At 37.3% G+C, this 27,062-nt stretch overlaps 4 protein-coding genes across 6 annotated transcripts in view; 3 read left to right on the forward strand and 1 right to left on the reverse strand.

The window, feature by feature from the left end:
* The first annotated feature begins 523 nt into the window (after positions 1–523).
* On the forward strand, positions 524–5,485 carry LOC130563968 (spondin-2-like). The gene is made up of 6 exons (XM_057349808.1): positions 524–979; positions 1,443–1,670; positions 2,279–2,502; positions 2,892–3,083; positions 3,334–3,517; positions 4,803–5,485. Exons 2-6 carry the CDS (start codon positions 1,451–1,453, stop codon positions 4,979–4,981), a joined length of 999 nt encoding a protein of 332 aa, XP_057205791.1. The 5' UTR covers positions 524–979; positions 1,443–1,450; the 3' UTR covers positions 4,982–5,485.
* A 723-nt stretch (positions 5,486–6,208) lies between these two features.
* On the forward strand, positions 6,209–7,759 carry si:ch211-255i20.3 (transmembrane emp24 domain-containing protein 11). The gene is made up of 5 exons (XM_057350155.1): positions 6,209–6,338; positions 6,545–6,633; positions 6,763–6,888; positions 7,290–7,436; positions 7,610–7,759. Exons 1-5 carry the CDS (start codon positions 6,209–6,211, stop codon positions 7,757–7,759), a joined length of 642 nt encoding a protein of 213 aa, XP_057206138.1.
* A 566-nt stretch (positions 7,760–8,325) lies between these two features.
* Positions 8,326–12,954, forward strand: LOC130564033 (probable E3 SUMO-protein ligase RNF212). 3 transcript variants are annotated; one of them, XM_057349901.1, is made up of 13 exons: positions 8,326–8,422; positions 8,870–8,982; positions 9,252–9,313; positions 9,406–9,480; positions 10,252–10,308; positions 10,492–10,562; positions 10,682–10,741; positions 10,869–10,921; positions 11,133–11,202; positions 11,432–11,474; positions 11,736–11,790; positions 12,140–12,212; positions 12,314–12,954. In XM_057349901.1, the coding sequence occupies exons 2-13, from the start codon at positions 8,874–8,876 to the stop codon at positions 12,462–12,464; spliced, it is 879 nt and encodes a 292-aa protein (XP_057205884.1). In that variant the 5' UTR covers positions 8,326–8,422; positions 8,870–8,873; the 3' UTR covers positions 12,465–12,954. The 3 variants fall into 3 exon arrangements, with proteins under 3 accessions (XP_057205884.1, XP_057205882.1, XP_057205885.1); XM_057349899.1 differs by having other exon boundaries at positions 8,330–8,422; positions 8,813–8,982; XM_057349902.1 differs by lacking the exon at positions 8,870–8,982 and having other exon boundaries at positions 8,331–8,422.
* A 6,463-nt stretch (positions 12,955–19,417) lies between these two features.
* The window catches only part of fgfrl1a (fibroblast growth factor receptor like 1a), a 54,770-nt gene continuing 47,125 nt past the window's right edge, over positions 19,418–27,062 (reverse strand). The window contains exons 5-7 of the mRNA XM_057350167.1: positions 24,339–24,623; positions 23,199–23,552; positions 19,418–22,872 (exon numbers count right to left, since the gene is read on the reverse strand). Coding sequence (XP_057206150.1) covers positions 22,466–22,872; positions 23,199–23,552; positions 24,339–24,623 — 1,046 coding nt within the window. The 3' untranslated portion in view covers positions 19,418–22,465. The remainder of the gene's footprint in view (positions 22,873–23,198; positions 23,553–24,338; positions 24,624–27,062) is intronic.

Below are 27,062 nucleotides of genomic sequence, written 5' to 3' on the forward strand. Positions count from 1 at the left end.
CTGCAATTAACCTGTCTACATTTACTTTTGTTATTGTTTCATGACCTCCAGTGGAAAAAAATGACATATTGTACCTTTAAGACTGAGTAAGAATATGTTGTTTTATAATCAAAATTTTGCCCATCAAGGATCTCCTAGAAGTGCATCACTTCATTAAAGTTACTGTCAAACAAATCTATTTGTGCATTCATGCTTACTTTAACACACTTAATGTACATGACTCTTTCAGTAACTTCAAATATCATTTCAGTTAGTCCATTGTGACCAGTGACCACTCCTTGAACAACCGATCACAGAATAAATGAACAATGAGAGACATTTGACAGAAACTGACCCTAGATCAGGCCAGACATAAAACATTTGTCAACCTCATTAGATGTTGCAATCCCGTTGGACCAATTTGCAAACAAAGAATATTGAAAACGATTAAAGCAAGCTCTCAAAAATTGAACCGGTTCGTAGGAAACCACATCCAAACAGTATTCAGCAAATTAAGTGTCAAGAAGCTGGAGAGAATTTGAGAAGGGTGAGGGTTAAAACGTGAGCATGTGGAAGCAATTACCGGCTGCAGGCAGGATCGCTTCTCTCTCGGCTTGCCGGGTGCTACCAGCCAAGTCTGTTTCTACATCAACCAACGCCACAATATTACCTCCTCATCTGAGTGCGGAAACCTCAGGAACTGCACAGTGGTGCTCTCTCCATGGAAATTTGTTTGGGAGGGGATCTCGATTCAAACAGTGACTCAGTCGCAGACACCAAAGAGGAAATCCCATATGGACTTGTAATGTGGAGTGTGGAGTGCTCAGCACTACATCTGGGAGGGGTCAGGAGGTTATTGATATTATACTGCTGGGACTGGTGGAAACGCATAAATAGCTGCAAAAAGCGCAGCTATCTTGCAGTCTTTCTCTGGACGCCCGGGGACAGGTGACCTCCACTTAAGTCTTCTGTAGAAAGCCCATCTGTCTCTGCAAACCCGGTAAGTGCTAAGCTCATACTGTCATGTTTGGTTTGAAAACAAACTGGAGTAAAATTGTGCATGAATATGATCAATTCCAATTATACTGTATTTCGAGCATTTATTATGTGGCATTTACATAATAAAAACAAGGAGAAAAGTGCAAATCTGTTTTAATACATTTTGATTGTAATAGAAAGTAATGTCATAAGGTAACTTTTTTCTTATAGGCAAGAAATTCGACAAAGAAAACACTGAAAGGGAATTTGCTTGTTCTGACCCACATTCTTTCCACATTAGTCATTGTATGACACAGTTATATCGAATCGCATACAGACAGTGTCCGCTTATGTAAAATCTTTCCCATGCTGATCCATTTTATCACTGACATTTAGTTAGAAAAGGAGTGGTCTAATGCATTCAGACCTGGTTGTGGCAGGTATCCACATGTCTCCCATGATAACATTATTTGTTATTCCTTCAGAAACGAAAATGGAAAAGATCACATCAACAAACTGCTGGCTGCATTGTGTCACCCTGATGCTGTCTGTGCTGCCTGGAGTCCCTGCGATGCCGGTAGATGTGGACCGTGTGTGCATGGCGCCGTCCACAGCCAAGTACAGACTGACGTTTGCTGGCAAGTGGAGTCAGACTGCCTTTCCCAAGCACTACCCTCTGTACAGGCCGCCTGCTCAGTGGTCCCCCATATTTGGTGAGTATGCGCACACAAACCATTATCTTTTTAGAAATCATGATGATTGTTTGCCCTTCATTTTGACTCAAAAACCAAAGTACATGTGTTCGCCCCAACCTTTCACATTTTTATGCGGGATACAAATTAGATGTTATACCCCTAAATAAAATGTATGTGGGGCCTCTTGAGTATATATTCTCCATGACATTTTTTTAATGTTATAGAAACAGTAACAGTAACCAAGGTGTGTACTTTCAACTGGTGGCAACAGCTTGCTGTTGCTTTTAATTGGGAACATTAGCAAAACATAAACATCATCACTTTATTATTCAATTACATTTCACAAATATAGCACATTTACGTTACTTTTCATGTCTCGCTGGAGGGGCTAGAAGTGCCAAAAAAACAATTTGCAATGTGCAAGACAATCTGCCAGAGATGCAGTGTGCCTTGCAACTTCCTATAAAATCTTATGTTGAATGTTGACCACCCTGAAAGCCATTTTATAATCTGCATGCTGTTCATAAACCCCCAATCAAGCTAATGATGGCGGTCCTTGTGCACCTTGTTAATTCCAAAGATAGATGAAGTTTATATCCAGTGATTATACTGCTTTATCATTATAGGAGTAACTCACAGCTCAGACTATCACATCTGGGAAAGGAACGAATACGCCAGTAATGGGGTGAGAGAGTTTTCTGAGAGAGGAGAGGCTTGGAGTCTTATAAAAGAGGTGGCGGCAGCTGGGGAGCAAATCCAGAGCGTCTACGGTCTCTTCTCAACACTGCCTGTAGTTGGAGGGACTAACCAGGCCACCACGGAATTTGAGGTTTATGCAAGACACTCTTTGGTAAGTACACTGTGGTCTGCAATATGACAAGACAGATGACACTATGAATCCTCCTTAGGAAAAAACAAAGCCATGGTCCTGTTAGTATGTGTTCTATATTTCTGCACCGAATGTCATATATCTGGTCATTTAAAAAAAATCTGAATCAAATTCTAATTAAAAAAATGCATGTGTTTTCAATCACAAGATATCGACACTTACCGTGCCCCCCCCAAATCTCTTGGGTCAAGAAGTCCATATTACAAATATTTAATTTGCCTCCTTGGCATTCCTCATGAAGATTAAGAGGCATTGTAATCGATAAAACTTTTCAAATGAAAATGAGCCAAGAGCAGCTTGTGCTGGCTAACAGGCAGTTACAAGTCCTAATGGTGTTCTTATTTTTGCAGTTGTCATTCATTGTGCGCATTGTGCCAAGTCCAGACTGGTTTGTTGGAGTAGACAGTCTGAACTTGTGTGAGGGGGATCACTGGAAGGAGAACATAAGCCTAGATCTTTATCCCTATGATGCCGGCACAGACAGTGGTTTCACCTTCTCTTCACCCAATTTTGAGACCATTCCTCAAGACAAGATCACTCAGGTAATGGCTAAAGGCAGACAACAGTAACCTTATGAATGTTTATTCAACTTTGGGAATTAATCTTTTTTGAAGAAAAACGAAACACCTTATCCAAATGTGGTTTGCTGGTTTCAAATATGTACAAACCAAGAAATTTCAACAGCAGGGTTTGTTCATTTTGACCCAACCAGCGTTTTTGAGAGTGCAATGAAACACAAATCATCAGAAATGGATGTTATGAATTGTGAAACATTTGTATTTCACTCAACAGATAACCTCATCTTTCCCAAGCCACCCTGCAAACTCCTTCTACTATCCCAGACTCAAGCATCTCCCTCCAATAGCCAGGGTCCTCTTAACCAAGATCAAGAACAACCAGATCTTCAGCTTACCTATTCATCCAACCCAGTCTAATCAGATTCCAGTTGGGAATGAAATAGACGAGTCTCTCATAAGTAAGCTTGGAACCTCTTTGCAACATGAATTATTATATGAATATGTAATACTCTGGCATAGACTCAATCTGCAAAAGTCTTCTCTTGCATGCAAAAAAATGAATACTTGCTTTTGAATCGTATATGCGTGTATTCAATCCTTGAGGACACACGACAAATCCATAGAGAGAAGTTTAGATGATTAAATCACCAGCTTGCAGAAAGGTTTATCCGTCCCCATGGTAACCACAACAACAAACTGCAAACAAGATAATGGGCGCCAACCCGTTTAAAGGTTTTTTGCCACTCAGCACTGTTTGTCATTGAAATAAAATGTGTGCTTTTTTACATCTTTCTGTTTTTCTACTTGTTCCAATCTGTGATACGTATCAAGATTTACAAGGTCAAAACTTCTGGAAGACTTTCTTGTTGGAGGAGATCACTAGTCAGGGTCATTTCGAGGAACAGCTAGAATTATAGGTTTGCAACATGGGAGATGTTCAAATATTTACAATTTTAGTTAGGAAAACGTGTAAAGACTTTGTAAACTTTGTTACACTTAACATTTTTAGTATGTATTTAAAGGGATAGTTCACCCAAAACTGAAAATTCTGTCATCATTTCATGTCACCAAACAGATCTCATCCGCCATTTACTGCCATAGATGGGAGTAAATGGGGGTGAGATCTGTTTGGTTACTGATATTCTGCCAAATATCTTCCTTTGTGTTCCTGAAAATCATCTCTTCTGTTTTGACAAAACGTGCTGTGCAAGTTCTTAAGTGGCATTGACATAACACAAGGCTGCTACATAACTTAGAAGACTTAGGATATAGTGCAAGTCATGTTAATTACAATACTTTTATGGTACATTTATTAACAACCTTAGTATCCATTCACTTTTAACTCTTTCCCCACCAATGACGAGTTTTACTGACTTTCCATGTTTTCTGTGTTTTACAGTCAATGCAGGGAGCATTTGATATATTGTATGTTCATATAGATGACAATATTCTGAAGGCCACCAGCTTTGTGAAAATGATCAAAAACGCTATGTTTTGTAAAATGTTGGTGGGGAAAAAGTTAATCTACAGAAAGATCTATCAACATTCTGTTAAAACTGTGCCTTCTTTGTACCGCAAACGATATAGAGTAATACATTTTTGGAGTGACATTGCGAACAAAATTATGATGTTTTTCATTATTGTTATCATTTTTATTTTGAAGTTTTTTCAATTGCGATTTATGCTTTATTTTTACACTTGGCTGAAAAGTCTATACTAAACCTCTTTGCATTGTTCCTACAGATACTCCCCTGGACTGTGAGGTGTCTGTCTGGTCACCTTGGGGTCTTTGTACGGGTCAGTGTGGTGAGAAGGGGGTGAAACACAGAACTCGCTATATTCACATGCATCCTGCAAACAATGGAGTTGTCTGTCCACCTTTAGAAGAAGAAAAGCCCTGTATTCCTGACAACTGTGTGTGAACATGAGGAGGACATCAAGATCAATCATATCCATCCTGATCCTGCTCCTTATCTGTCGCTCATCCACAGGGCAGAATTCACTGGAATAACAGTACCTGTCTGGTCATGTGAGGTATTGGGACTGTAGGTTAAGCTGAACATCACATATAAAACATCTTAAGACCCCATAAAAGAAATCGAATCAGCCAAAGAAGTAGAGACATTTTCAGTAACTGCATTACATTTGAATGTAAAATATGATTTCTGAATACAGCAATATTTGCTCTAAAAGCAGGAGCTTAGGTTGAATTTGCTGTAATTTTATAGACTGACCTCATGCACTGTTCAAGGAATCGTTCTTTGGTGAAACACCAGTGGCATTATCAAGCTAAACAGAGAAGACAAATCACCTTTTGTAAATAAATACTTTGTTCTTGTCAATATATTTTGTATCAGTGGATGGTACTGTCTGTACATTAAATGGCAAACTGTACTGTATATACCATTGTAAATAAAAAATAAACTCTAAACTTGAAAAATGTGTGTGCATCCAATTTAAACTTTTTGAGGATAACAAGATGACAACACATTTAATACATTTGGTGTATTTAGAAACATAGGGGTGGTTTCACAGACAGGGATTCGATTAAGACAGATTAGTTTAAAAAACAATGGCACTGATGCATTTGAATGGACTCATACACCCTGTATGGGAAACCACCCCATGAGGTTTAAAACAATTTGAAGATCTTTGCATAAAATATAAAAATATTAACTGGTCACAAGGTCTTTCATTATTTAGCTTGGGTATCAGAGTAACTGCAGTTGTAGTTCATGGCATTAACTACTGACTAATGTTCTATTAATGTGTGATAGCCAGAGAGTGTCCAAATATGTATTTATTTTGAACAGCTTGTCTCTTTTTGTTAAACATGCTTAAAAGTAAATAACATTGACATTTTGCAATGGCTTAAGTGTCCATGTACTTTTGTGAGTACTATACTGTATATGAACTGTAGATATATTATTTGATAAAAATTATTCACTAATCATCGCTGTGAAACAAGTCAGGTAATAAGTTAACTATTTCCTTATCTTTTTTAACACATTTTTAACCACACTTCAACGTGACTTTACGCAATAACAGCATCTGTGGATTTCTCACACTAAACCATTCACACGGTTTCTTTTGGTAACTTGTTTTTTTTTTGTAGCTTATTGACCCATACAATTAAGTAGGTTACTGCAATGAACGTGAGGCTCACAAGTTTGCTGTTGACTTATTTATTCATTTTGGCTCCGGCAATGTATTTTGATTTGGGAGAGCAGGAGGAAAAGTGTGTTATTGAAGAGATTCCAGAGGACACACTAGTGACAGGTCAGTTTGTGCTATAGCCAGCCACCGTCATTGTCATTTATTGCCATTGCACATTTTTTTTAGTTCTCTTTTGTACACATAGACACATAATAATTTATTTAAGAAGTATTGTATTACAAATGAAAAGTTGCTATCATACAGTGTAATGTAAAATAACTATTGAAGTAGGCATTGCAATGGAATTAACTCTTGTTTTCTCTCATCAGGCATCTTACTGCTAGAGTATTGGGATGAAAACAGGGCCAGTAACCCACACCTTGGTTTGACTGTCAGCATGAGAGACCCACAGCATGAGGTCTGAAAAAATAATTTCTCACTGTACTGTGAATGAAATAATTGTGCTTTCCTGTTAGATCAGTGTGCATTAAAAAGGTAAAGTATCTGCCCGTGGGTAAATTCCTTGTACGCGTTCTGTTATATGCAGGTAATCTTGTTGAAACGCTTTGGAAGACATGGAAAATTCACCCTTACGTCTCATGCTTCGGGTCAGCATTTCTTGTGTGTCCAATCCAACTCCACCAGGTTTTCTGTGTTTGCTGGTGAACGTTTGGTAAGTTGGGAGACATCATGGTCCAAATATTAAAAGTTCTCTAAAAAGTTACAATTCTGTCCCTTTTCACCCTCACATTGCACCAAATTTAAAATCTTAAAATTGAAAAAAGCACCATAATAGTTTTCTATATGACTTATGGCTTGTCTTCAAATTACTCAACTTCTATGGCAGCTTTGTCTGAAAAACAGTCAGAATTTTAACATGTTGGCAGAGTCCCAACATGAAAAAAATAAGTCAGTAAATGTATCAACATTTCAACATTGGTAATTCACAGCACAAATTAGTCAATACAAGTTTTAAAACACTATGAGTATAAATAAATGACATTTTTGGAATTCCTTTAACATCAGATAATTGAAATATGTGGTGGGGCCTGTTACTTATGTCCTTATGTACAGAAAGTACATTTAGATGTCCAAATGGGCAAGCATACCCTGGATCCAAATGCCGCCAAGGCAAAAGACACAATGAAAGCAATGGAGTACAACCTGCAACATCTCATTGACCAGATGTGGTACATTAGCAGGCAGCAAGATTTCCAAAGGGTAAGCAAACACAAGCAGTAGGAAGTGCCTGACAACAAAATCTTACCATATAAATGACTGGCCAAAAATCAGAATAAGATCCAGACCAAGTTTTATCTGTCCATGTTTTCCATGCTATACTTACTCTAGGGTCATTATGTGTAATTTGTATCTGTTTACATTGCTGTAACCAGGAACGTGAGGAGACGTTTCGCCAAATGAGCGAAGAGACGAATGGAAACGTTTTGTGGTGGGCTATTATTCAGACATCAATACTTCTCTCTGTTGGGTTCTGGCAAATGAAAAGCCTAAAAGACTTTCTCATTGAAAAGAAGTTGGTTTAGCTTTATAAAATTAGAAGATGTGTGTTTAAACAAATGCCACCCTGTTTGAAACATTTGGAATGTAGGCTAAGTGTCTCAATGATCTCATTTGAGGTTGATGTATAATTTTACTCCGCATTGAGGAATGTTTTGAAAACAGAATGGTGTAAATAAATTCATGTTAAATACCTAAATCGCATCTTGATTCTCTTCATAATTTCTTAAAAATCTTACATTGTGCTTTTAAAGTTTAATCCTTTACAAACCTTAACCATACTACATCCCAGCTTTTTTGTCATAATTTTGTTTAAAACAATCAAAATGCCAGAAAGTTTTAGAAAAGTTATTTTACTGTTGCTACAACACTTGACCATGGTAGTTTTAGACATTGTTCCAAATACGTTTAAATGTCAATTTTAGCATGATATGATCAAAATATGGCACCTTTTCAATTCATTTAGCTTTATGAATAAAATAATGAAAATTATACGAATGTATTATAAAATAAAACTATCAGATTAAAACAGTTCACCACGGTAAGAGGGCTGCGAGATTTCGTCACTATGACGTCATTTTCCGCAGTACGTCAGTGAGGAAATCAGGTAATTAACCTGTTATGCTAACTAGCGAATCTGACATTTAATATGGAAACTACTGATTAGTCTACACCGATATTGGATTCGGGTATGACTTTTGATATTTATTCACCACAGCATTCGTGAACGTTTCTTAGCAATCATAACTCGAATCTTAAAAGAGTTAACTTAGCTTAAACTCTCTCCAACTTTTCTGTTTATCGAGCTAGCTAACGTTACTTTAGACCTGATTTCATCATTTAACTGTAAATCATAATTGTGTCGTTTATTTTCATAATAATATTTCAAATATGTATGTACAGTAAACAGTATGTTTTAATTTGGCCAAACGAAGCACTTTGAAAGACAATCCCATGTCTCAACAATACCCATTGAACGTGCCTAACCGTTGCCTACTCAGTTATTTGGAAAGCCCAGAGGCACTCCGCATTTTTGCCCATCATATATGTGTTATGATTATTCCCCACAATCTGTCTAGATTGTGAAACTGAGGTTTGAGACACAGCTAGAGTCATGTCATTGTGCTGAAACACAGAACAATGTCTCACTGGATTTGCTGTAACTCCTGCTTCATGCCATCTGGATCTGAACGTCAACTAGCTGTCACAAACTGCGGCCACATCATCTGTAATGTTTGCTTTCAGAGAGGTAGTTTACTTTGTTCACAAAACATACTGTATGCTGAGACTGAATTTATTAAAAGTGTTTCTACATATTAACTGTAGTTGCTGTTAGCTAATTATTGTAATTGTAGTTGCTGTTAATCTAATGCTTATTCCTATTAGAATTATTAGATAGTTTTGCTTTGAATTATAGGATTGAAGTGGCAAAACTACTGTTTTACAAATTAAATATGTGAATATAGTTCCCTCTGCTGGACGTAATACGGTACTACATGGTACTTGTATTTTTAACAGGAAAGCAAGGTGTGTGTCTTATTTGCAAAGCAACATGTCAGATCTCCCCAATGTCTGATAAAGTAAGATACAGTACATTTGTTTATCAAACACATTTATCATATCATTTAGTTAGTTTAATTATTGCCCTAATCTGTGCATTATATTTTCATAGAGCGGCTCAGAAGTTCAGGCACTTTTTTCAGATATAAACACAGTTGCTGTCAAGTACTTCTCAGAGATAAGCAAGGTAATCGTAACTATATTGCAGCTATGTGGGTCAAACATGAATGAAGGAGGTATTTATATAGTGCTTTATTGTGTATTGCTGTACACCCAAAGCAGTGTCCCCCCATCACTATACTGGGGCATTAGGACCCATACAGATCACAGGGTGAGCACCCCTTGCTGGTCTCACTAACACCTCTTCCAGCAGCAACCTAGTTTTCCCAGGAGGTACTGACCAGCTACAATAACCTTTATAACCTGAAAATGTATGCAAGACACTTTTTTAAAAAGCACACTCTAAAAATGCTGGGTTTTCAACCCAAAATGCGATAGGTTGTTTTAACCCATTATTGGGTCAAATATTTTCTGGGTTAATTTAAGCCAACAGCTGAGGTTGTCCCTTTTTGATCCAACACTGGGTTGAAAATAACCCAGCATTTTTGTGCATGTCTTGTGCTACAAGAGAAAGTGTTTTCTTATAAGGATTTTCTATGGGAGGAAAACACAGAGTGTGAGTGCATTGCATTCATTTTCTGGTCTTATGCTTGCCTGTAGATATGCTTTATTAATGATGTATTAATAAATTACATATTTTAATCTTAATGTGGTATGCCTACAGTAAGTCATGTAACACGTTTTCTATAGGAAAACATAAAACTTTATTTGTTACTTAAGTGCCTGTCCACAGTATGCTCTATAATATCACTGTATTACAAAAAAAATCTGGACTGCATCCCCCTTTTTTCAACCACTGCTCATATCATCACATACAGACTTAATCCTTTCTGTGTAGGTCTTACAATTCCAAACAAGACATCAGAAAAGATTACTGGCCCACTATCAGCAGAAGGTGATGTCTTTCCTCTCGCCCTTATAGTGTGACAACAAACCTTATTTCTTTAAAAGATTAGATTTGTAATTTGATTTATTCATTAAAACATTAATTTCTTATTCATCCTAAGAAACATACTTGGCTAAGAAAAATACATTGTACTGATTGAATGAATTACTATGTCAAAACACTTTACCAAAGGTTGAGAGAATGCAGGAGGCTGGACTGAAAATGCAGCAAGAGATGCAGCAAGAAATGCAGAGAATGTCCAGGTAAGGATGGATAATAGGTGGGGTGGGCAATAAAATCACAATCTTATGTCACAGTAATACTACTGTATATCACAATTATGCCGTACATTGTAGTTCTATACATTTTCTTTGTTTTACAGAAAAATTACAGAACAGAATGTCTACATTTCAAAGTTAGAAATGACTCTTCAACATCAAAGGTATCACTGCCTAAATGTCTAAATTGGATATTAAATATAAAATTGTCCAAGAAAAGTTAAAATACAGTATACAGTAAAATGTTACTTAGCATACAGTATGTAATTCATCTTTTGCTTTTTTCTTCAGTTCAAGACTGACATCACAGGCCAATCTACATTCAGCAAGTCATTTGAGTATAAGTATGTTTCAATTGTCATTTTAATGAATATGTCTTTTTAGAATTTTTGTATGAAGTATCTTAAATGTATAGTACACACAGTATGTGCACTATTGCCTTAGCGCAATGTATTTCAGTTGTGTTGTCACTGTCTACTCAACTTGTTTCTTTGTCCCAGTAAGTCTGAAATGGATCCATTTCATTTTAAAGGACTCTCGCTCTGTTTATTTTAGCTTCCGCTGTTACAAAAATTCCCTATTCTTCTCCACTTTCAAAGTCACGGACGTTATCCACCTCCAGCTTGTGAGTACGGCTTTCTACAAGAAGTTTTCTGATAAATTATCTATGACAGCTACACTGATGTGACAGAGAACATACATACCTGTGATGGTCCTTTAAAAAAACATAAACATCCTCTTGCAAATGTCTGTGAAATTGTATCTTTTGGATCTGTTTTTTTTTTCAAAACGGGCTGTATTTCAATCACTGGATATTTTGTTGCTTGTAATTTTTCTTTGGATGTTTTTCTCAGAGCTGAAGGCATAGAGATCAACACCAGGGGGCTCTCTCACAAAGTATACTTTCCTTGTGTGATTCATAAATTAAGGCTAAAATTCACTACAAGACTTTTGCTCAGATTTTCAGTCTGGAAGTTTGATCAGTTAGTGTGTTTCTATCTGAAACTTTCAAAAGTCTGCAAGCGTATGATGTCTAGTTAAAAAAAAATCTGTTCAAATTTTAAAAGTCTTGTAGTGTATTCCAGCCATTACCTGCTTAAGTTCATGTGTTATAAAAGCTGCTTTTGCTGAGCTATAAAGGTCTTTTTCTCAATCTAGCCAGGCACTTCGGGTAGAATTAGTCTCATGAGCTCACAGCAGGATGGACGAATAGGTTTGTCAGCACTGGAGATCCAGTGTTATACTGTTTTCCATATTTTTTATGCTTTTTGGATAACCTGATCAAAGATTATATTTGTTCTGTTATGTAGGATTAGACATTTTCCAATCATTTTGTAGTTGCATATTAAAGCGTCAAACACACATAAAACTCACAATTCTTCTATAGACCAAAAAGTGGTGAAAGTCATTAAGGATGCAGAGTTAATTACTTAGTATTACATAATGTTATTATCTGCATTTAACTCAAAAAGTGAATAGACAGACACTTATTTTACAGTGATATCAAAGATCCTTGCCTTGTCATATACTTTGTTCTGTAATGAATGGTCTCCTCCATTTAGGTTCAGTACCTCACCGAGCATCCAGTCAGAGCACTATGGGTAGCCATTCAGTACCATTCAGTGCCACTGTCAGGTATTTCTTCCACTAAAGAATGACTCCACTGTGTTGTATACAGGAAAACCACTCTATCTTAGAATGGACGCCTGTAGTAACATGAGAAGTATCTCTTGCAGTAGGGAATTCTCAAGTGGTCTACGGGACCCTGTGATGAGTCCATCCCATAATATGGCCTACCGCAGAGAGTCGCCATGGGAGACGCCTGTGTTCAAACTGCCCTCAGCTTACAAATACCCTTCTGTGTCTTCTCTCGGACCCCCACCATAACATCCAGTCCAAAAGCAATACAGCTTATCGTATGTCAGAATATTATTTGATGTCACAAAGTTGGGCTATTTTAACTCAGTTTTGCTGTGATGCTGTAAATAGTAAATGTTTTTAGTAAAAGACATCAGGCTAATTACTTATGTAACCATCTGTTGCACAAAATAATCACAGCCATGGCCTGTAATAGACTTGTATGATGGTGCAATGCATTAAAGCGGCCTCTCTGTGTGAAACAATGGACATCTGTGCTCTTGTTTCCATAAATGTTTCTATGTATTGTCATAATTGATCACAGACCTTTCTTAATTGGTTTGCGAGTGTGAATTTTAATACGTCTTTTCTCGCATGACTCACGTTGTGTCAGCAGCATGTGCTGTTAATCACATCCAGTGTGTTCTCTGCTCTGTATTTTTCCTCTGTGCGCTGATGCCAGGTGTTCATGTTCATCACCAGATACTGAGGTGTTCATACCTTGTTCATGTTGATTAAAATGGTGGATATGATGTCCCAAGTGTTTTAGAGTTTGTTCAGGATTTTTTAAAAGGAACAAATGTATCTTGGTTATATTTTCTTGGGTTATGTAGTCAAATTCTGTGTAAAAACAGTTTGAAACGAAAAAGCCAACCAGTTTTTTATGTCTGAAAATGATGGAAAACAGTGATATTGGTGGTTGCTGTGCAGTTATTTGTGTGTTCTAAATGGTTTAGCCAACAATCTCATGGCAATTTATAACTATTTGAAATGGTGGATGATTTGTGTGAATTTATACAAATTAGACTTAGAATTAGAAAAAATAGTTGTGAATTCCAGTTGGCTGCAGCACATTGTACAGTAACTGGCTCAAATCAAGAGAATACATGAATTCTCTATGGCATTCTGGTGTTTGGTAGATATGGCTCAGGTATTTTCATTTAAAGCCTATGCTTTTTTCAAGCTGCTTTCATGTCTGCTCGACTGAATCCATAATGTCATGCTTCTCAATGAGGGGCTCAATGACTTTATTACTTAGGCCCAGGGAGTTGTTCAACCCCCTTATTCTAATATCAATAAATACATTACTAAAAATCAAATATGATGTTCCACACAACAGCACGTAAAATCATAATATTTACGGTCTTCACTGTAAGCCCGGACTACTGAAGTCTTAGAACTCTTATTACCACATACCACCATTATATTTTCTAAAACACAATCCTCATACATCTAAAAGCTGCATACAGGAAGAGTAGATGAACACGTGCCATAGTACTTTGTAAATCTTGTGACAGCGTAAAGTGTGTAGTGAAAGAAGAGATGTATACCTTTAGGGCCTAGTGTGATCAAAAGACAGCAGAGATTGTTCTAGGGTCATATCTGCCATGTTACATAAGCCGTCATAAGAAAGACGACACAATTACACCCAAGTACAACTTTAACATGTTTGCCTTTGATTTGAGTGGTACTAATGTTTAAGGGCGAAAAGACCGAGATTAACTGCGGTTGTCGAAAATTGCATGTGGATGTGACCATATCTTTTTTCAGCCTACAAGGAAACCGTGTCACATTAGGCCTAGTAGGTTTTTAACTGGTAGTGCTTATTAAGATAATATTCTCAGATGATGTTCTCGGTTGATGCTCAGCCTGACCTCACAGGAATTCGTAACTACTGTATTTTACGAGGTTGTTCATTTTTATAAACCCTTCAGAAGGAAAAGCCACAGATGAGATCTAATTAATATCCCCATTAATATCTCCAAATTAAACAAAGAACAAATGAAAACTTGCTTTAGTCACATCTGCGTCTCAGTTATTTCTCGTGAGAAAATGACCCATATCTCACAAATATCTTCATTTGAGTTTTAGAACAGATCTCAAAAATAACACAAACTGAGCTCAGATTTGTCAAATTTGCGATCAAAAGTCTATATCATTAAAGATCTCAGTATGAACATTATCATAAAATTTACCCAAATGCAACTTGTACCCATCTACACCGTTACTGGCGTTACAAAAAGGGACTAAAACAAGAACAATATCACACAAATTCAAACTAATGAGCAACCTCATAAAATAGTTACGAAATGCCATGACATTGTGTTGAGTCACAACCACCTATAGTGATCGCATATCAACTGATTTCAACACCCTAGAAACAAGCAAACAACCATTTTGTCCTGATGGAAAAAAAAACAGCTAAACCCGCCTAAACTTGTTGGCTGATTCCAGTTGTATCTCATTTGAAATTGTTTTAATGAATTAATACAATGTGAATCGTACAATTATTCTAAAGAAGATGGTAATAAAGTGGATGAGATGGTGTAAATTTAAATGAACCACCCTGTAAAATAGTTACGAATTGCCATGATATAGTGGTGGCGAGTCCCCCAGCCTGGTCACAGGTCTTAGCAAGCTGGTTTTAGAGGAATTTTGAACACTTTTTCAGCTGGTCAAACCAGCAGAAGCTTTGCGGGATAGAAGGAGAAGATTCAACCTTGTACGGTGTTCATGTTTTTGTTGCTCCAACGTTTGGGGCTAATTCACAGCATTATTTGTTTTTGAAAACAAAACAGCCAAAAAATGGATGTAAAAATAGTTAACATATGTTTACTTGGTTTAAATTACAGGCAACGTATATAAGCATATAAGGGTAATATTTGGGTTGGATTTATCACATTTATGAAAAAACTATACTAAAACAGAAAAACCTAACAATGCGTAAATAAAATGTATTTTTCTTGAATGAATATAAATGTCTAAATGTCTGTGGCTGAACAAATGAATTACATCATTTTTAGTAAACATTGACAACAAGTCCTGCAGACCCAACCACCACAAAAGGGTTAAAACAGCTTGGGTTTAGCAGTTTTATTTTCAGCAGGGTAGCAATCACAAACTAACCAGTTTTGCATGGACACGCACCACTCGCTGAATTTTCTTCAGAAAATGTAAATGTAAAAATCTTTTTAATCAATGACTTCAATTCGTATAAAAGAGCCTCACTGATCCAGGAAGTGGATGATTTCTGCTTACGGACTGAAGATGGTGCATATCGTAAACGTAATCTTGCACAATTTGCCATGCACTTACGCATCACTTCACATTACGCATCTTTCTACTCTACTTTTAATAGTCTGTGTTTCCTCTGCACATTTAGCGTTTGCTCTGGTAATAGCACATCTGGTTGCCGTTTTCTCCTGATGTGGTGCTGTACACTCGTATGGGGCACTGTGAGCGTGCGTGTGTGTGTTTACAATAATCACTTCCCACAATTACTACAACAGAAGGAAAAAAGTTGTTGGAGGCAGTTAAGTTTCCAGGCGGCTCACCTCTTTGGAATGCAAAAGAAAATTCACAAAAAACTGACAAAACCACACCGGTGAGCACAGTCTCAGTTTGAGGCCTTCAACGCTTCTCGAAACTACACATTGACAGGATTGAATATGTTTTTTCTTGCTTTTTTTCAGGTTAAGGGTTCAAACCCAGAAACCTTTGGATGGAGCTTAAGGGGCCACGTGTGAGGTGGGGTATGAACGTTATAATAGGTACATCTGAGATACTGCCGCATACACCTGGAACTCATTAGCCGTACATGTGCAGAGAAACAGACTATTATGTTGGCAAGGGCTCACCTCTCTCTAACTCAATCTTCATGTGTAGATTTCTACAACTACAATCTCACACAGTTAATACAACAACTGTAGATGTACCTGTGACAGTCAATGTTCCAAAGCCTTACCAAATGAAATGTCCACTGATATGTTGGTACGGCGTGTTTCATTACATCACCGCAAATGAAGTGGTTGGGTTTCATATGGCAACTTCAGTTTGACAAAACCCTGAAACGGCCATAATTGAATGGTTACATATGTTTGGCTTATGAAGTTTGTTAAAGCACTGGAAAGATTGAACAGCAGCTTAATTGTGTTGTACAGATGTTGAGGACACATTTTGCGCTTCATTAAAACACATGGAGTTGTGTAATTCTGCCATTGGAATGAAGTTATGGTTGACATTGGATGCCAGTCAGACTAAATGTCAGGGTCAACCAGTGAAACTAATGATGTTTCACCCCTGCAAAAAGAAGTAGAGTGGGAATAACACATGTGGAGTGATGATATCAGATAGTAAGACCGTGGTTACTGATATAAGCCATAGTAGAAGTGGTTGGTTCAGATCAGAATCCCTTCTTAATCATTTTGTTTTCTGGCACAGTTAGCATTCAAAACAAAAGCACAAGCAGATTACAGTAAGCGCAGTGTTTTGTTTGCAAATATCGAACAAACGTTGCATTTTTGTATAGCAAACCCGTATGTACAATGATGAAAGTGTCCAATTTCGAAAACATGGCTCAAAAAAAAGTGAAGTAAATGAAACTGTCACTCAGTAACCCACAGAAGAAATAACATCATCAGGGTAGTATGTTAGCAAACACGACACTAAAGTACGACATCAAAGGCTTCAACACATGCAATGAATCACCAGACTGACACACAACATGGCAGCCACCAGCCGGAATAAAAGCAGTGACATCAGGCTGTAATTACAGTGTTATTCTAGCTGAAACTCTGCATCGCTCTAATAAATATGGATTTTGTTTTACATTGCTGAATTGGAATATGAATGGAAATGACATGTTGATTTATTTGTGCTGAGCCAGAGTAAACTGAGGGGAATATTTAGATGTAATGCCTGTCAAGAGACAAATGCATTACCAACACAAACATTAGGAAACTGTATGTCAGACACCGCTGAATCACATCATCTAATCCCCTCATGCTTGATACAAACTCGTAAAACCACATGATGATTCTTTATATTTCATGCTACATCATATAAATCAAACACACACAACTCAGCGGTCAAAATTTAAAACCAACCCATGCAATGGCACTATTTGAGATTCATATACTCTTAAAAGATGTTGGAGCATAAATTACAGCATTATTATGTATTTTAATTATGAAACATGTTTACAGTGTAATGATGTATCTACTGTACATGCTTTTGTAGTAGGGAGTATACCACATATATAATAGTTTACCTACCATTTACTGTACACCTTAAAAAATGTTTATTTTGAATAATTCACTTTTTATAAAAAATAATAATCACTATTTGTGGACCAACATACTGTAGATGAATGAATCACTATGATATACTGTAGATAATCCAAATATGGAAATTTCAAAAGCAGATTTTTTAAAACAACCTACATTCTGTATTTTCCTTAAAAACATTATTTAAATGTCTTTATAATAATTATACTTCACTATAATTCTTTATAACTGTCATCTTTGTACAGTGAATGCAATTGTTTTTTATTTGATGAGAAAAGTTAAACATAATAATTATTTTATTATTAATATAAGTTATGTTATTGTTATTATTTACTTCATGCTATTAATTGACCAAATAGCTACCTATTTTTTGTTTACAATTTATGATTAAAATATTGATATACATTTTTATTGGTGAAAATTATTTCTTTTATCTTCTGCCCTCCCCACAATTGTTTCTCCCCCACCACCTTTCTCGTCCCTCTCTTTTGGATTTCATGCATCATCCAGGACATGGCAGGTGATGCACGCATGTGAATGGGGAGCGATTATCATCACTTAGCATGTCATGATCTGCCCAACTGGAAACTCGCCATCTCGTGTGTTTCTTGAGTTGCCCAGTGTGACCGTTTCCAACAGTATGTCTGTTCTCGTCAAGACATCCAGCTCCTTAAAAGGGGCAAGGTGTGAACAGATAGTATTGTACATGTGAAATGTGCCTGAACTCTGGGGCTTCAGAGGGATTTAGGGTAATTTCCTGAACCGCGTCCAGCGAGAGCGAAATTCAGCCTGTCGGGTAAGCTGTCATTGTGTCATGCAGCCTGAGAAAAATATAAATCAGACTTCCTTTGTACAGCCCCGGGGTGTACAAATGAGTTGTGCTGCTTGGGTAAGATAAAAAAACATTTGAAAGTTGGTATACCGTATGTGATTGCCTAACATTTTGGTCATTTTCTTTACAACTGAGCACCTCAACGGTAATGAATTGATTTATGCTCAGCGGTTCTGACCCCGACATCTTGAATCAGTTTACCAAAAGCAGGTATAATTTATTGATATATGCTTTTGGTTTTGAAATAAAGTTACTTTTATTCCTTTCTGGGCACTTAAAAGTTAAGCAAACTGTTTTGTCACTGCAAACATGTGGTCTATTTTTTTAAAGTGGTATAACTTTTAAACATATAGTGTTTGTGAAGATCCCTTATAAAGATTGTGGCTTTACTACAGAAAAACATAAAGGTTACTATATAGTTAGACCATTGTTCAATACACCAAAAACCATGGTTACTGATCTATTACTATAAAAAGGTTACTTTTCGTATATAGTATTTACGTTTACCTAAAAAATACAGTTGCTGACAGTGGAAACACATGCAAAAAAAAAAAACACGAGCAAATTAAGAAAACCCAGCACAATCTCACGGCAAAAGGGAACTATTTTACGATAAGGCTGATTTTGGCAAATTCGTATGAATTTGTATGATCTTATTCGTACATTTTAGTACGATTTGCTTTTGCACCCGTGACGTTAGGTTTGGGGGCGGGGTTATGGGTGGGCCTTCAGTTGCTTTTTTCTAGCAATCATATGTTTTTGGACGATTTGCAACGTACGAATTCATTAAAAAAGCCCCCTCGTAAAAGTTATGAATTCCTGTGAGATCAGGTTGGAACATCATCAGTTTGACAACACATGATTTGCAAGTACTCATACTGTTAGTGACAAAATAAAAAAACACAACAAAAACACAACATTTTGCATAAAAAGGGACAAAATATAATATATTTTTGGTAATATGTTTATTATTGTTTGTTTTAGACTTTATTGAACATCAAGCACATCCCATCAAGCTCATCAATCGTTGTCTGTGGTACTTGCTGCTAGATGCAATACAAATTGTAAAAGCGCTAAAACAAAATTAAATTGCAGTGTGTTTCTGTGTCCGGCTTTGGTGTAGTATTTTTAGAGCATTGTTGTCAAACTGACATTTTTAGTTTTATAGTAAAATCAGCTTTGTTTAAATAACAGATCATAAATATCAACGTCCATTGTCAACAGTCATAAATTGAACACATCAACTAGTAGTACTTGACACTGCTGTGATTAATGATAATTTAATTCCGCAAGTGGGGACAATGCATGCGGTCACGACCTATAGTCCTGTGAGTAATTACAGGAAATAAGTTAAACGATGAGGATGCCCTTGAACGGTCGTCTTTTAATGCAAACAATGTGCTGCAACACCAGCCGAACACAATGACAGCACTTCCTCCACGCTCGCTTGAAAACCTCTCGTTTCTTTCAAGACGGTAAAGACAGCGTGTATGAATAAGATCTGTGTGATTTCCTGTCTTTTTGTGCCCCTACGTTTACCCTCACCAGATAAGAATCTGTGTTATAGTTTGGCGGTTTCAAAAACGTCCGTTGAATCTTCTGAGGTGGTCTGAGGGATGAATATGAACAGGTAAGGGTTGAAAACACTCGTATGATCGAGCACTCGCACAGATGTCCCACATGCGAGCGGCTTTGATGACCCCGATTTCATCCCAGGCTTTCATGATGTCAGCAGGGCTGAAGAAAGATTCCTTTCCTCTAAGGCAGCTTGGCAGGATGTGTAAAGAAAGGCAGAAAGACAACACCGAGATTAAGCTGCTTTTGTCATGGTTCTGTGGCGGACTTTAAAGGCATTGGCTCTGGTCCCATCTCGTAGACACGTTTTTGTCTCTCTGCATCCCTCTTTTTGTAAGCAAGGTAAACATTTAAGGAAAACCTCTGGCAACCTGTTTTCAGAGGGGAGGGGGTGTTTTTCATTTTTACTCTTTCAGACAGCCACTTTGTTGTCAGGCGGGCCATTGTGACTGTTTGAAAAAAAGGAGAAAAGCAAACAAGAGGCTTCATTCTTTGAAAAGAACAGCCAGGTATTCCCAGGTGTTGGCCTTGCAGACGCTCAGAGTTTCAGAGGCTCAAAGACGCTCACTAGTCGCTACATGAAGATTTCTTCAATACAAAGAACTTGTAGAGAATGAAGCAATGTTGTGAAACACCGGTAGTGCTTTGGTAGATGTTTGGAAGCTTCCTGCTTACGCCATGACCTTTTGTGATCTTCGTGATTCACCTAACAACTCAGTAGAAGTTGAACACTTTTCATGAAAGCTTTGTGTATATACATTTTTATAAAGGTGTTTTACATTAACATTTGATCAACTGTGCATCACATGAAAGCAAAACAAAAGCAAAAACTGAACTTGTTTTTGCAATCAATACAGTGCTCAAACATGGCATGCTTATAGAAGAGGTTAATACATTAGTATAACTTAGCTATTCTTGTCCTACTGTATAACCTGTGTTAAACTGTAAACCATGACCAAATATTTGATAAGTTTGTCAAAATGACGCTCCACATTAGAACACAACACACTAGTGAACAAATACTTCATTATTTTATGACAATGATAAAATGATTTTAATGTTTTCAAAGTGACAAACATATATTTTTGAACATAAAAACAGGCCAGACTGTACAAGATTGTCCATACAAAGATAACTAAGTACGACCATTGTGTTATTTCTTACAACAGCACATATAAATATTACACTTGATATATGCTACATAGCTTACACTGCAGCAAAGATGCTATGTTTACTCTTTTTTTGGTTTAAAACATCTACATAATGCCCAATTGAAAGCATCAAAATATCGCTTACAAATAAATTAACTCAAGTTCGACAAGATTTACTTTTTTGGGTTACTATGAATTTAAAAACATTTCGATGCCGAAGTGGCAAACAGATGTGCATTCCTGTCTTGCCGCAGTGCTTTTAGCATTGACCATCACGGTAAAAACAGACGTCAAATGCACAGACAATGCACGATATGTCTGAGTTACAGTCTAACATTTGTTTTTGAAACTCAGTTCTATTCTGTACATATTAAAGGGGAGCCATTACATGAGCAGTCAAAGGCATTTATACAGTCTTCATTATAGTGGTCAAGCTTATGAAAAACAACATCCCTCCCACACGCACCAATAAAGGCCATAGAGGAACAATGGGATTTCAGTACCTCAGGTCATTCAGAGTAGGCCCTGAAAATAATAGCACAAGGTAATGAGAAACATAAGGAACCCGTTGCCAGAACTTGCAATGCCAAAATCTCTCAAACATATCTTGAGACACGATATAACAACAATCACAATATTCTCCTTTTCCATAAAGTGGAATAAAGCTACAATTAGGCAGAAAACTAGGAGGAAACTTCGACCGATTGAAACTACACCGTGTCTTATTATGAAAGATAAACTCAATACCTGCAAACTATGCCAAAAAAAAAACATAAATATATATATGTCCTCATGCATGAACTCAGTCTCGAAAGAACCAGTGCCGATCCAAGATTCATTTTTTGGATGTAACTAAATTCATTGTAACCTGCAAAACTATGTTTCACTTAGATTTGGTGTTAAACAATGCAATCATTTGGCCCCATTCACAGAATTTGTCAATGGGCTTTTTTGCTAAAACATTGTGTTTATGTAACTGAATAACAGTTAAAGGCAGATGAAATAAAACTGAAACATGTTGAGGAGACAATACATTCACTCAATTCTGTTAATTATCGATATGAACAATGTGTTTTGTTGTAAATGCTTTATCGTTTCAAAAGACTCATTGCTTGTTTGTTCACCTTGCCCTTGTCCACTCCACTGTTCACATGTCTTTGGGCTCCAATTCAGCACAGGGGGTTGGTTAGACTGTAACAACATGGCTCAATTGTCTTTCCATTCTTCAGATTCTGAAAATAAATGTTTGTTTGAGACAGCCCTGCCCACACTGGCCACGCTGCCCTATTTTGGGTTACAGACTGCCATATTGGGTCCAAAAACTCGAACAAAATAAGCAAAGGAACCAGAACCGGTTTCTTGTTCAAGGACCGTAACAAGGAAGGCCTCTGAACGTGCAGACAGGGGCTAACATTGGTAGTGGATGTGTTGATGCTGGTGAATTTTTCCATCCACGTGCGAGTGGGTGTGTGTATGAATGTCTGAGTAGATCTTTGGGTAGACTTTAGGAGCAGCTTGGGCCAGTAGCAGCTGCTGTTGCTGCTGCTGTGCTACGTACTCCTCATATGTGATAGAGCCGATGCAGTCTTTATCAGCGGGGGAGAGGGTTCGCTCTCTGGGCGGTTGCCGGTGGCCATTGGATAAGGTCTGGGCTGAGATTATGGCTCCTGAAGAACAATGCTTCCTGGACTGGCAGAACCAGAGGAGGACGGTTCCCAGAATGAAGACCACTCCGGCAGGGATACCGATAATGACGGGCCAGGGCAGACTGGGAGGCAGCACAGATGGGATCGGAGAGAATGGCGGCTTTGGATCTGAAATTTAGAAATAGAAAAGTATTGAGAACTACAACTTTTTTCTTTAAGGTACAGTGGCACAACCAGCATAACAAATGTACAGTTATGCATGTAAATGACAATCAGAAAGAATCAGAATCAGAAAGAGCTTTATTGCCAAGTATGTTTGCACATACAAGGAATTTGTTTTGGTGACAGGAGCATCCAGAACACAGAAACAGCAACAACAGTACACAGAGACCATAACACAATAATGTTTGTGTTGTGAGTGTTGTGTTGTGACAATGACATTAACATTATAAGTGAACTAAAGTACAAAAGTAGAAAAGTAGAATGACACTGACCAGGCAGAACAGTAAGGAAGGCACTGCGGAAGCTGTAGCCCATGGTATTGGCCCCTAAGCAAATATACATGCCTGCATCCTCCTCCTTAGCACGGGTAATAAGTAGCTTGTTTAAATAGGAGCCGTCCGGTCGTGACCACACTTCACCGGTGGGCAAAACAACAAAGCGATGGTCTCCAACCTCAATGGTGGAGTTGTACTTGCTCTCGTCACCGGGTTCAACCCTTTTTAACCACTGGATAACCGGCTTGACGTCGCTGCGCACTTTGCACTGGAAAGACGTGGTGCCACCGTAGTCTACAGTAGTGTTTACTGGATGAGTGCCAGTCAAGATGGGCTTGGAATTTGTGCGCTCTGTAATGAAATAAAGATCAAATGTTATTTAAATTGTAATCTGGATATAATGCAGTCTACAATGTTTAGATTGCATTTTCTCTTTTTTCATAGAAATTGTTTGAACGTTTTAAGTTAAGAGAACAATGTCACATAGCATTCTTCTAACAGCAAGATTAATTAACTTCGCCCATGTGCTGCCTTTGGGGTCATTGGGATGTGGTTTTAAAGTTAACAGACACAGCTGGGACTTAATATGTAGCAGATAGCAAATGAGCTGGATAAAATCTGTCTTTTCAGGATTTACTACCAAATGGTAAACTGTCTCTCTATATTCAAAGCAGGCTGTTCACTCAAATGGTACTTGATCAATCCTGACAACCAAAACTCTAAACTAGAATCTACTATCTAATTAAAGATTTTGTGTAGTTTCTATTTGCTCTCATTAAATTGTGTTTATGTAAATATTGTTTGTGAAGAACGATGCCACAGCTTTTTCTTGCTCTACTGAAATAAAAGTTAAATATACCATTCAAGCCTACTACAAAGTTTACAGCTTAAAGTTTCCATGTGTTAAGACCGCTGATGTTGTTTGTAAAGCATGATACAGGAAGATTATTCCCAACACTATGCTTTGAGGGCTTGCCAAACAGCTGTTAAACTCCCCTGAACAGTACCTCAGCTATGAGGGAAATCATGTTAAACTGTCTCTTAAACTGTTGATGCATATACGACGCGTATAAGCAAGTCATCAAAAGGTGCATCGCATTCCAGGAGAACATCAAAGAGATGTGCTGAATGACTCACGGATGACTTCCACTTTATAGGTGGCGTTGATCTCCCCGGCGCGGTTGGACACATGGCAGGTGTATTTGCCGCTGTGCTCGGGCGTGAGGTTCTTCAGACTGAGGGTCCACTTCTTCTTCCGGCCCTCGCCCACCTCCTCAGGTGTCAGCGGCCTGCTGTCCTTCAGCCACACGATGTCAGGTCTGGGGTTGCCGCTTGCGGTGCACTTGAGCCGGACAGAGCTCCCCACCGGCCGTGCGATCACACGCTTTCTCATTTTAGCAGGCTGTGTGAAGCGGGGGCGCACTTCAAAGACAGGAAAAAAAATGTATATAAAAAATGTATATAGAAAATGATTAATATATATATATGTATATATATATCTCATACAAGTTGTTTTTCTTATGATTCTGTGATTGGTGGAATTATTTTTAAATACAACCAGTTACATGCAATTTGGCTTTTATTTAGCAATCCTAGTCTAATATTGTGAAGTATAGCAGCACTGCAGCATCCAAGTGAATTCCAAGTTTTATACTAGGAATGCCACAAAATGCATTCCGTAATGCATTCTAGAGTAAAGAGTTGAAATAAATTAGAAGACTGTGCCAATTGACTCATTATATGCACATATAATACGTATTACATTACAATGAAAATAAACCATAAAGGAGCTGACATGAAGATCTTCTGTGGGCAGAAGTACTGAGCAAAGCACCACACTGTGAGGGCAATCGGACAAAGCAAACAGCGGCCCCGCTCTAGGTTAACTCTATACTGTAGTTCCCTGCTGGCCGCTCACAGTAGAATCTGAACAAACACACCAAAAGCAAATAAAACAGTGTACAAAGCATCTCCCACTAGAAGCCATTACAACTGTGATGCTTCACAGCAGAAAAACAAGCAGGTCAGGCCCTTGTTAAACACTGCTGAGTTTTGCACTTGGGCGTTTAAGAAATGACAGTTACAACAACAATACCATACAGCTCAGTTATTCATACAGTACATTACATTAATTTTACAACTAATTATTTTTAGTATGCTAATACGTAATGAGAATCTTAGACCGCATGCATGCTCTTGCATGAGCATGCCAGATTGAAAAACCAATGGAAACATTTATTCCGCCGGGTTCAGCTTTCTGCTAATATTTCTTGTATTTGTGCTTGTCCATTTGAGCAACGTAATTTAAGGGCAATTCCATGCAAATTGCAACCTAACCATGAAACAAATACCAAAGACTCAGCTCATTCATGTCAATATATGATGGTTCAAATGCCCATGTGAGACTCTTAAGCTTGTAAAGGATTTTTTTATTTTTAAAGATGATTTTCCGGAAGTATCGTTTTCAGAATTGTCACATCCATAACGGCTCCTGTCCTTCATAAATGTCCACATGAAATATAATGTCTTTTTGATGTTCCATAAAAAGCCATTTCTTCTCCAATTGCTTGGTATTATTGCTTTTGGTTTGTGCATTTGAATTCACAGGAATCCTACAAAGTATGTCATCTTTTTAAAGCGTGTGTTTTTACGCATCCATAATGCATGTATATTTTCCTCGTCTGAAATAGAAAACATGTGAATAGACTGATATTTTTCTGATGTCTGGACTTTATCAGCAGGGGTTCAGAAAATACAAACTGATGGTTCTCAGTAATAAATACATTCTCTGAGAGAATATTAAAATGGAAATGCAATACTAGACTTATAACGTTTCATTTTTTCTGCTTGTTGATCATTTTTTGACTGCTTGATTTGAAGATATCCTACTTGTTACAGATTTCACTATTGAGCTGATCAAGCATATTTAATGGTTTACAGTTTGTTTGTATTCAGATATGGCTACTATAAATTTACATTTAGTAGCATGGTTTTGTAACAAAGACAGAAATTTGTTTACAAGCCAACCCTCTGCTAAACAAACACTGAAAAAGCCAAATACAACAGTGAACTAATATACTTGACATGGCTAAAATTGCTAACCCAAGGACATTCTTAATCCATGTTTCATGTCTCACACAAGTAGAGTTGGCAATAGGTAACCTGTTTTACCACTTGAAATCTGTGGAAATGTTCTCTTGTAAATATGTTAAATCTTCTGTTACATACTACAGAAATAAAACCCTCCTTATCACAGAAAGCAAACAGTGTGTTAAACTCTGTGCAAGTCACAGAGGCAGTTTCTGAATGCTTGTCTACACCACAGCATAACATTCTAGCACTGCATCAATCCACACACTCGTCACCGCAATTCTGCTATCCTTGTTCATAGCCCAGCCTTTAAAAGCCGTACACTCTTCCTTTCAAAATGACGAGTGTAATTCATTGTTTAATGCAGGGTTAAAACACATTTAGACATTTAGCCAGAATAAAATGAGTTATAAAATATATGTATCTTATCCAGTGGTGGAAAGAGTACTGGAAATTTGTACTTAAGTACAAGTACTGTTACATTGCTGAAATTGTACTCAAGTACTGGTGTTAAAAAAGTAATTGAGTAAAAGTAAAAATTACTCCTCTCAAAAACTAGTCAGAGTACTAGTTACTTGTTACTTTTTAGTAAGGTGTTATTTAATGAATTAAGAATAATTATTAATAATCAAATTTTGAGATTTATAAAGAAAATAGCCACTTTTAACAAAACACATCTTTACCTTACTGATAAAGCATATAACTAGATACAAATCAGACAAATTAACCATTCAATGTGTTGTTCTGTCTGTCTATCATGAGCTCAGTTTT

Source organism: Triplophysa rosa, linkage group LG13 (assembly GCF_024868665.1).
Source record: "Triplophysa rosa linkage group LG13, Trosa_1v2, whole genome shotgun sequence".
Lineage (NCBI taxonomy): Eukaryota > Metazoa > Chordata > Actinopteri > Cypriniformes > Nemacheilidae > Triplophysa > Triplophysa rosa.